The 10,576-nt window shown below is 53.3% G+C and overlaps 1 protein-coding gene across 1 annotated transcript; it reads left to right on the top strand.

The window, feature by feature from the left end:
* The first annotated feature begins 510 nt into the window (after positions 1 to 510).
* On the top strand, positions 511 to 10,235 carry CDIPT (CDP-diacylglycerol--inositol 3-phosphatidyltransferase). The gene is made up of 3 exons (XM_032441894.1): positions 511 to 872; positions 8,484 to 8,618; positions 10,096 to 10,235. Exons 1-3 carry the CDS (start codon positions 824 to 826, stop codon positions 10,218 to 10,220), a joined length of 309 nt encoding a protein of 102 aa, XP_032297785.1. The 5' UTR covers positions 511 to 823; the 3' UTR covers positions 10,221 to 10,235.
* Positions 10,236 to 10,576: the final 341 nt, after the last annotated feature.

Below are 10,576 nucleotides of genomic sequence, written 5' to 3'. Positions count from 1 at the left end.
TCCATAGGGTCCTATTGTGCCCCATAGATGTGGGGCAGCCCCATAGATGTGGGGTGGGACCCATAGATGTGGGATGGACCCATAGATGTGGGTCAGGACCCATAAGTGTGGGGCAGCCCCATAGATATGAGGCCCATAGGATCCTATTGGGACCCATAAGTGTGGGTCAGGACCCATAGGATCCTATTGTGCCCCATAGATGTGGGGCAGCCCCATAGATGTGGGTCTGGACCCATAGATGTGGGGCAGCCCCATAGATATGGGGCCCATAGGATCCTATTGTGCCCCATAAGTGTGGGTCAGGACCCATAGGATCCTATTGTGCCCCATAGATGTGGGGCAGCCCCATAGATGTGGGTCAGGACCCATAAGTGTGGGGCAGCCCCATATATATGGGGTCTATAGGGTCCTATTGTGACCCATAAGTGTGGGTCAGGACCCATAGGATCCTATTGTGCCCCATAGATGTGGGTCTGGCCCCATAGATGTGGGGCAGCCCCATAGATATATATGGGCCCCATAGGATCCTATTGTGCCCCATAGATAACGGGGTCCCATAGGGTTCTATTGAGACCGGAAGAGGCGGGGCTTCTCATCCCCACGTGACGCGGAAGTATCGTCCTACTTCCGGTTCTTGCCCTTAATGCGGCAGTGTCTCCCACTTCCGGTTCCGGCTCTTAAAGCGGAAGTATCGTCCCACTTCCGGTTCTCGCTCTTAAAGGGGCCGCGTCACGAATCTGCCGGTTGAGCTTTAAAAAGGGGGGGGGGGGGGGGTGAATTTTGGGTTAAAATCGGGGGATTTTGGGGTTTTTTAAGGACCAAAATGGCGTCGAGGGATCCCAATGTGTTCCTCTTCGTCCCCAACGTCATCGGTGAGTGCGGGATTTGGGCTGAAATCGCGAGATTTGGGGGCAAAGTTATTAATAAGATGTAATGGGGCTCTATTGGGCTCTATGGGGCACTATGAGATGCTATGGGGCTCTATAGGGTTCTATGGGGCTCTATGGGGTTCTATGGCGTCTCTATGGGGCTCTATGGGGTTCTATGGGGCTCTATGCGGCTCTATGGCGTCTCTATAGGGCTCTATGGGGCTCTATGGGGCTCCATGGAGCTCTATGGGGTTCTATGGGGCTCTATGGGGTTCTATGGGTGTCTGTGTGGCTCTATGGGGCTCTATGGGGGTCTATGGGGTTCTATGGGGCTCTATGGGGCTCTATGGGGTTCTATGGGGCTCTATGGCGTCTCTATAGGGCTCTATAGGGCTCTATGGGGCTCTATGGGGCACAATGGGGCTCTATGGGGCTCTGTGGGGTCTCTGTGGGTCTCAATGAGGTTCTATGGGACACTATGGGGCTCTATGGGGTCTATGGGGCTCTATGGGGTTCTATGGGGCTCTATGGGGTCTATGGGGCTCTATAGGGCACAATAGGACCCAATGGGGCACTATGGGGTACAACGGGGCTCTATGGGGTGTCTAGGGGCTCTATAGGGTCTCTATGCGGCTCTATGGAGTACTATGGGACCCTATGGGGCTCTATAGGGTTCTATGGGGCTCTATGGGTCTCTATGGGGTTCTATGGGGCTCTATGGGCCTCTATGGCATCTCTATAGGGCTCTATGGGGCTCTATGGGGCTCTGTGGGGCTCTTTGGGGTTCTATAGGGCACAATAGGACCCAATGGGGCACTATGGGGTACAGTGGGGCTCTATGGGGCTTTTTGGGAATCTATGGGTCCCTATGGGTCTCTATGGGGCACTATGGGTCTCTGTGGGTTTCTATGGGTCGCTATGGGGCTCTATGGGGTTCTCTGGGGCTCTAAGGGGTTCTATGGGGCTCTATGGGTCTCTATGGGGTTCTATGGGTCTCTATGGGATTCTATGGGGCTCTATAGGGTTCTATGGGGCTCTATGGGTCTCTATGGGTCTCAATGGGTCTCTATGGGGTCTCTATGGGGTCTCTATGGGTCTCTATGGGTCTCTATGGGGCTCTATGGGTCTCTATGGGGTTCTATGGGGCTCTATAGGGCTCTATGGGGCTCTATGGAGTACTATGGGACTCTATGGGGCTCTATAGGGTTCTATGGGGCTCTATGGGGTTCTATGGGGCTCTATAGGGTTCTATGGGGCTCTATGGTGTTCTATGGGGCTCTATGGGGCACTATGGGGTCTCTATGGGATTCTATGGGTTGCTATGGGGTTCTATAGGGCTCTATGGGGCTCTATGGGGTATCTATGGGACTCTATGGGGCTCTATGGTGTTCTATGGGGCTCTATGGGTCTCTATGAGATTCTATGTGTCCCTATGGGTCTCTATGGGGTTGTATGGGGCACAATAGGGTCCCTATGTATCCCTATGGGGTCTCTATGGTTCTCTATGGGTCTCTATGGGGTCCCTATGTGTCCCTATGGGTCTCTGTGGGTCCCAATGTGTCCCTATGGGTCCCTATGGATCTCTATGGGTCTCTATGTGTCCCTATGGGTCCCTATGTGTCCCTATGGGTCTCTATGGGGTCTCTATGGGGTCTCTATGTGTCCCTATGGGTCTCTATGGATCTTTATGGGGTCTCTATGTGTCCCTATGGGTCTCTATGGGTTTCAATGGGGTCTCTATGGGTTTCTACAGGGCACTCAGTGGGGTTCTATGTGTCCCTATGGGTCTCTATGGGTCTCTATGGGGTTCTATGGGGCACAATAGGGTCTCAATGTGTCCCTATGGGGTCCCTATGTATCTCTATGGGTCTCTATGCGTCCCTATGGGGTTCCTGTGGGTTCATATGGGTCCCTATGTGTCCCTATGTATCTCTATGGGTCCCTATTGGTCCCTATGTGTCCCTATGTGTCCCTATGGGTCTTTATGTGTCTCTATGGGTCTCAATGGGTCTCTATGGGTCCCTATGTGTCCCTATGGGGTCTCTATGTGTCCCTATGGGGTCTCTATGGGTCCCTATGGGTCTCTATGTGTCCCTATTGGTCCCTATGTCTCTCTGTGTGTCTCTATGGGTCCCTATGGGTTTCTATGGGGTCTTTATGGGTCTCTATGGGGCACTGTATGGAGATCTATGGGTCTCTATGGGGCACTATTGGGTCCTATAGGGCAGGATGGGTCTCTATGGGACACTATTGGTCTCTATGGGGCACAATGGAACCCAATGGGGCTCTATGAGGATCAGTAGGGTTCTATGGATCTCTATGGGGCACTATTGGGTCCTATAGGGCACAATGGGTCTCTGTGGGGCTCTGTGGTTCTCTATGGGTCCCTATGGGTCTCTATGTGTCTCTATGTGTCTCTATGTGTCCCTATGGGGTCTCTATGGGTCCCTATGGGGTCTCTATGTGTCTCTGTGTGGTCCCTATGTGTCCCTATAGGTCTCTACAGGTCCCTATGGGTCCCTATGGGTCCCTATGGGGTCTCTATGGATCTTTATGGGGTCCCTATGTGTCCATATGGGTCTCTATGGGGTCCCTATGGGTCCCTATGGGTCTCTATGGGTCTCTATGGGTCCCTATGTGTCCCTATGGATCTCTATGGGTCTCTATGTGTCCCTATGTGTCCATATGGGTCTCTATGGGTCTCTATGGGTCTCTATGGGTCCCTATGGGTCCCTATGGGGTCTCTATGGATCTTTATGGGGTCCCTATGTGTCCATATGGGTCTCTATGGGGTCCCTATGTGTCCATATGGGTCTCTATGGGGTCCCTATGTGTCCATATGGGTCTCTATGGGGTCCCTATGGGGTCCCCATGGGTCCCTATGGGTCTCTATGGGTCCCTATGTGTCCCTATGGATCTCTATGGGTCCCTATGTGTCCCTATGGATCTCTATGGGTCTCTATGTGTCCCTATGGGTCCCAATGTGGTCTCTATGGGCCCCTATGTGTCTCTATGGGTCCCTATGTGTCCATATGTGTCTCTATGGGGTCTCTATGGGTCCCTATGGGGTTCCTATGGGGTCTGTATGGATCTTTATGGGGTCTCAATGGGTCTCTATGTGTCCCTATGGGTCTCTATGGGTCCCTATGTGTCCCTGTGTGTCCCTATGTGTCCCTATGGGGTCTATAGGTCTCAGTGGGTCCCTGTGGGTCCCTATGTGTCCCTATGGGTCTCTATGGGGTTCTATGGGGCTCTATGGGGCACTATTGGGTCCTATAGGGCACAGTGGGTCTCTATGGGTCCCTATGTGTCCCTATGTGTCCCTATGGGTCTCTATGGGTCCCTATGGGTCCCAATGGGGTCAATGCATCCCTATGGGGTCCCTATGTGTTTCTATGGGGCACAATAGGGTTCTATGGGACTCTATAGGACCCAATGGGGTCCCTATGGGGTTTCTATGGGTCTCTATCGATCTCTATGGGTCTCTATGGGTCCCTATGGGGCTCTGTAGGTCTCTATGGAGCACTCAATGGGGTCTTTATGTATCTCTATGGGTCCCTATGGGTCTCTATGTGTCTCTATGGGTCCCTATGGGTCTCTATGTGTCCCTTTGGGTCTCTGTGTGTCTCTATGGGACGCTATTGGGTCCTATAGGGCACAATGGGCCTCTGTGGGGCTCTATAGGACCCAATGGGGTCCCTATGGGTCCCTATGTCTCTCTATGTGTCCCTATGTGTCTCTATGGGTCCCTATGGGTCTCTATGTGTCTCTATGGGGTCCCTATGGGTCTCTATGTGTCTCTATGGCCCTCTATAGGTCCCTATGTGTCCCTATGGGTCCCTATTGGTCCCTATGGGTCCCTATGGGGTCTCTATGGGTCCCTATGTATTTCTATGGGGTCCCTATGGGTCTTATGGGGTCTCTATGTATCTTTATGGGGTCTCTATTGGTCCTTATTGGTCTCTATGTGTCCCTATGTGTCCCTATGGGTCCCTATGTCTCTCTATGGATCTTTATGGGGTCCCTATGGGTCTCTGTGGGTCTCTATGGGGTCTCTGTGCATCTCTATGGGTCTCTATCGATCTCTATGGGTCCCTATAGGTCTCTATGGGTCCTATGTCTCTATATGGGGTCTCTATGGGGCTCTATGGGGTCTCAATGGGTTTCTATGGGGTTCTATGGGACACTATAGGGTTCTATGGGGTCCCTATGGGGTCCCTCTGGGTCTCTATGTGTCCCTATGTGTCCCTATGTGTCCCTATGTGTCCCTATGTGTCTCTATGGGTCTGTATGGGTCCCTATGGATCTCTATGTGTCCCTATGTGTCCCTATGTGTCCCTATGTGTCCCTATGTGTCCCTATGTGTCCCTATGGGTCTCTATGTGTCCCTATGGGTCTCAGTGTGTCCCTATGTGTCTCTATGGGTCTCTATGTGTCCCTATGGGTCTGTATGGGTCCCTATGGATCTCTATGTGTCTCTATGGGTCCCTATGGGTCTCTATGGAGTCTCTATGGTGTCCCAATGGGGTCTGTATTGGGTCTCTATGGGTCTGAATGGGGTCTGTGTGTCCCTATGTATCCCTATGGGTCCCAATGTGGTCTCTATGGGTCCCTATGTATCTCTATGTATCTCTATGGGTCTCTATGGGTCCCTATGTATCTCTATGGGTCCCTATGGGTCTCTATGGGTCCCTATGTATCTCTATGGGTCCCTATGGGTCTCTATGGGTCCCTATGGGGTCTCTATGGGTCTCTATGTGCCCCTATGGGTCTCTATGGGGTCTCTGGCTCTCAATGGATCTCTATGGGTCCCAATAGGTCTCAATAGGGTCAGTGGGTTCCAATGGGTCCCAATGGGGTCTATGGGTCTCTATGGATCTCTATTTGTCCCTATGGGTCTCTATGGGTCTGAATGGGATCTATGTGTCTCTATGGGTCCCTATGGGTCCCAATGGGGTCAATGGGTTTCTATGGGGTCTATGGGGTCTCTATGGGTCTCTATGGTTCCCTATGGGTCCCTATGGTTCTGTATGGATCTCTATGTGTCTCTATGGGGCACTCTATGGGGTCTATGGGGTCTCTATGGGTCTCTATGGGGTTCTATGTGTCCCTATGTGTCCCTATGGGTCCCTATGTGTCCCTATGTGTCTCTATGGGGCACAATAGGGTTCTATGGGGCTCTATAGGACCCAATGGGGTTCTATGGGTCCTGATCTATGGGTCTGCCCCATATATCAGGCTATATCCGCGTTGTGCTGTCGTCGCTGTCGTTCCTATTGATGCCCCACTCCCCGGTTCCCGCTGCTGTGTGCTATGGGCTCAGCGCCGCCATGGGCACCTATGGGCTCTATGGGGCTCTATGGGTCACTATGGGTCTCAATGGATCCCTATGGGTCTCTATAGGTCTCTATGGGGTTCTAAGGGGCACAATGGTTCTGTATGGGGTCCCTATGGGTCTCTATGTGTCCATATTATTCCCTATAGGTCCCTATGGGGTCTCTGTGTGTCTCTATGGGTCCCTATGTGTCTCTATGGGTCCCTATGGGTCCCTATGTCTCTCTATGGGGTCTCTATGGGTCTCTATGGGTCTCTATGGGGTCTCTATGTGTCCCTATGTGTCCCTATGGGTCTCTATGTGTCCCTATGGGTCTCTATGTGTCCCTATGGGGTCTATAGGTGTCCCTATGGGTCTCTGTGTGTCCCTATGGGTCCCTATGGGTCCCAATGGGGTCTCTATGGGGTCTCTATGGGTCTGAATGGGGTCTATGTGTCCCTATGTATCCCTATGGGTCCCTATGTGTCCCTATGGGTCTCTATGGGTCTCTATGGGGTCTCTATTTGGTCCCTATGTGTCCCTATGGGTCCCTATGTGTCCCTATGTGTCCCTATGGGTCTCTATGTGTCCCTATGGGTCTCTATGGGTCCCTATGGGGTCTATAGGTCTCAGTGGGTCTCTATGTGTCCCTATGGGTCTCTGTGTGTCCCTATGGGTCCCTATGGGGTCTATAGGTCTCAGTGGGTCCCTATGGGTCTCTATGGGGTTTGTATGGGTCCCTATATGGTCTGTATGGGTCCCTATGGGTCTCTATGGGATCCCAATGGGGTCTCTATGGGGTCTATTCATCCCTATGGGTCTCTATGGGTCTCTATGGGTTCCTGTGGGGTCTGTATGGGTCTCTATGGGGTCCCTATTGGGTCTATATAGGTCTATGGGTCTCTATGGGTCTCTATGGGTCTATGGGTCCCTATGGGTCTCTATGGGTTCTCTATGGGTCTCTATGGGGTCTATTCATCCCTATGGGTCTCTATGGGTCCCTATGTGTCCCTATGGGTCTCTATGGGTCCCTATGGGTCCCAATGGGGTCAATGGGTCTCTATGGGGTCTATTCATCCCTATGTGTCCCTATGGGTCTCTATGGGTCTCTATGGGTCCCTATGGGGTCAGTGGGTCTCTATGGGGTCTATTCATCCCTATGGGTCTCTATGGGGTCTATTCATCCCTATTCATCCCTATGGGTCTCAATGTGTCCCTATGTGTCCCCATATATCAGGCTATATCCGCGTTGTGCTGTCGTCGCTGTCGTTCCTATTGATGCCCCACTCCCCGGTTCCCGCTGCTGTGTGCTATGGGCTCAGCGCCGCCATGGGCACCTATGGGCTCTATGGGGCTCTATGGGTCTCTATGGGTCCCTATGGGTCCCTATGGGTCCCTATGTGTCTCTATGGGTCACTATGTGTCCCTATTGGTCCCTATGGGTCCCTATGGGTCCCTATGAGTCTCTATTGGTCCCTATGGGTCACTATGTGTCCCTATGGGTCCCTATTGGTCCCTATGGGTCCCTATTGGTCCCTATGGGTCTCTATGTGTCCCTATGGGTCTCTATGTGTCTCTATGTGTCCCTATGGGTCTCTATGGGTCCCTATGTGTCTTTATGGGTCCCTATGGGTCTCTATGGGGTTCTATGTGTCCCTATGTATCCCTATGGGTCCCAATGTGTCCCTATGGGTCCCTATGTGTCTCTATGTGTCCCTATGGGTCTCTATGGGGTTTATGTGTCTCTATGGGTCCCTATGGGTCTCAATGTGTCCCTGTGGGTCTCTATGAGTTGCTATGGGGTCCCTCTTGGTCTCTATGTGTCCCTATGGGTCCCTATGGGGTCTCTATGGATCTTTATGGGGCTCTATGGGGTCTCTATGGATCTCTATGGGTCCCTATGGGTCTCTATGGGTCTCTATGGGGTCTCTATGTGTCCCTATGGGGTCTCTATGGGGTCTCTATGGGGTCTATGGGTCCCTATGTATTTCTATGGGGTCCCTATGGGTCCTTATGGGATCTCTATGGATCTTTATGGGGTCTCTATTGGTCCTTATTGGTCTCTATGTGTCCCTATGGGTCCCTATGGGGTCTATAGGTCTCAGTGGGTCCCTATGTGTCCCTATGGGTCCCTATGTGTCCCTATTAGTCTCTATGTGTCTCAATGGGGCTCTGTGGGGCTCTATTGGGTCCTATAGGGCACAATGGGTCTCTATGGGGTTCTATGGGGGTCTATGGGGCTCTATAGGACCCAATGGGGTTCTATGGGTCCTGATCTATGGGTCTGCCCCATATATCAGGCTACATCCGCGTTGTGCTGTCAGCCGTGTCGTTCCTATTGATGCCCCACTCCCCGGTTCCCGCTGCTGTGTGCTATGGGCTCAGCGCCGCCCTGGACGCTGTGGATGGATTGGCTGCAAGGTGGCTCAATCAAGGTAAGTGGGCGGGACTTCCTGTTTGGGGGCACTTCCGGTGGGTGGGACTTCCTGTTATGGGGCACTTCCTGTTATGGGGCACTTCCGGTGGGCGGGACTTCCTGTTATGGGGCACTTCCTGTTCTGGGCACTTCCTGTTTTGGGGCACTTCCTGTTATGGGGCTCTTCCGGTGGGCGGGACTTCCTGTTATGGGCACTTCCTGTTATGGGCACTTCCTGTTATGGGGCACTTCCTGTTCTGGGCACTTCCTGTTTTGGGGCACTTCCTGTTATGGGGGGCACTTCCTGTTATGGGGCACTTCCTGTTATGGGGCACTTCCTGTTATGGGGCACTTCCGGTGGGTGGGACTTCCTGTTCTGGGCACTTCCTGTTATGGGGCACTTCCTGTTCTGGGCACTTCCTGTTACGGGGCACTTCCGGTTGGGACCCTATGACCTCATAACCTTTGACCTCACCACTCCATGACCTTTGACCTCATGAGTCCAGGACCTTGTGACCTTTGCCCTCCCCTTGACCTTTGCCCCTCTAGGTTCCTGTCTGGGCGCCATGTTGGACGTGCTGACAGACCCCATGACTCCCCTTTGACCCCTCAACCCCATGACCCCAGGCCCTAGTGACCCCATGACCCCATGACCCCACAACCTTTGACCTCATGACCTCATGACCTTTGACCCCAGGTTGACCTTTACCTCCTAGGTTCCCATGTGGGCGCCATGTTGGACATGCTGACTGACCCCATGACTCCCCTTTGACCCCACAACCCCATGACCCCATAACCTTTGACCTCATGACCTCATGACCCTTGACCTCACATTGCCCTTTGACCCCTAGGCTCCCGGTTGGGCGCCATGTTGGACATGCTGACCGACCCCACACATCCAATGACCCCCTGACCCCACAACCTTTGACCCCACAACCCCATGACCCCATGACCTTGTGACCCCATGACCTCATGACCTTTGACCCCAGGTTGACCTCTGACCCCTAGGTTCCCATGTGGGCGCCATGTTGGACATGCTGACGGACCCCACGACCCCAGGCCCTCGAACCCCATTGACCCCACAACCTTTGACCCCACAACTCATGACCCCATGACCCCATGACCTCATGACCCTTGACCCCACATTGCCCTTTGACCCCTAGGCTCCCGTGTGGGCGCCATGTTGGACATGCTGACAGATCCCACACATCCTACGACCCCATTGACCCCATGACCCCGTGACCCCGTGACCCCATGACCCCATAACCTTTCACCCCATGACCCCATAACCTTTGACCTCATGACCTCATGACCCTTGACCTTTGCCCTTTACCCCCTAGGCTCCCGTGTGGGCGCCATGTTGGTCATGCTGACAGACCCCATGACTCCCCTTTGACCCCATTGACCCCACAACCTTTGACCCCACGACCCCCATGACCCCACAACCTTTGACCTCATGACCCCATGACCTTTGACCTTTACCCTTTGACCCCTAGGCTCCCGTGTGGGCGCCATGTTGGACATGCTGACGGACCCCAGAACCCCATTGACCCCACAACCTTTGACCCCACAACCCCATAACCCCATGACCCCACAACCCCATGACCCCATGACCTTGTGACCTCATGACCTCATGACCCTTGACCTTTGCTCTCTGACCCCTAGGCTCCCGTGTGGGCGCCATGTTGGACATGCTGACGGACCCCACAACCCCATTGACCCCACAACCCCATGACCCCATGACCTTTCACCCCATGACCCCACAACCTTTGACCTCATGACCTCATGACCCTTGACCTTTGCCCTTTACCCCCTAGGCTCCCAGTTGGGCACCATGTTGGACATGCTGACCGACCCCACACATCCAATGACCCCATGACCCCATGACCCCACAACCCCATGACCCCAGGCCCTAGTGACCTTTGTGACCCCATGACCCCTCAACCTTTGACCCCATGACCACATAACCTCATGACC

This window comes from Coturnix japonica, unplaced genomic scaffold, assembly GCF_001577835.2.
Source record: "Coturnix japonica isolate 7356 unplaced genomic scaffold, Coturnix japonica 2.1 chrUnrandom704, whole genome shotgun sequence".
Taxonomy (NCBI): Eukaryota; Metazoa; Chordata; class Aves; order Galliformes; family Phasianidae; genus Coturnix; species Coturnix japonica.
Note: the sequence above shows the minus strand (reverse complement) of the source record. Positions and strands in the feature narration are given on the sequence as shown.

What these genes read in the sequence shown, in the direction of transcription:
- CDIPT (XM_032441894.1), top strand. Translation starts at nt 824, where the DNA reads ATGGCGTCGAGGGATCCCAATGTGTTCCTCTTCGTCCCCAACGTCATC. An exon ending in CTTCGTCCCCAACGTCATCG is followed by an intron (nt 873 to 8,483) that starts GTGAGTGCGGGA and finishes CCCATATATCAG; the next exon opens with GCTACATCCGCGTTGTGCTG. An exon ending in TGCAAGGTGGCTCAATCAAG is followed by an intron (nt 8,619 to 10,095) that starts GTAAGTGGGCGG and finishes TTTGACCCCTAG; the next exon opens with GCTCCCGTGTGGGCGCCATG.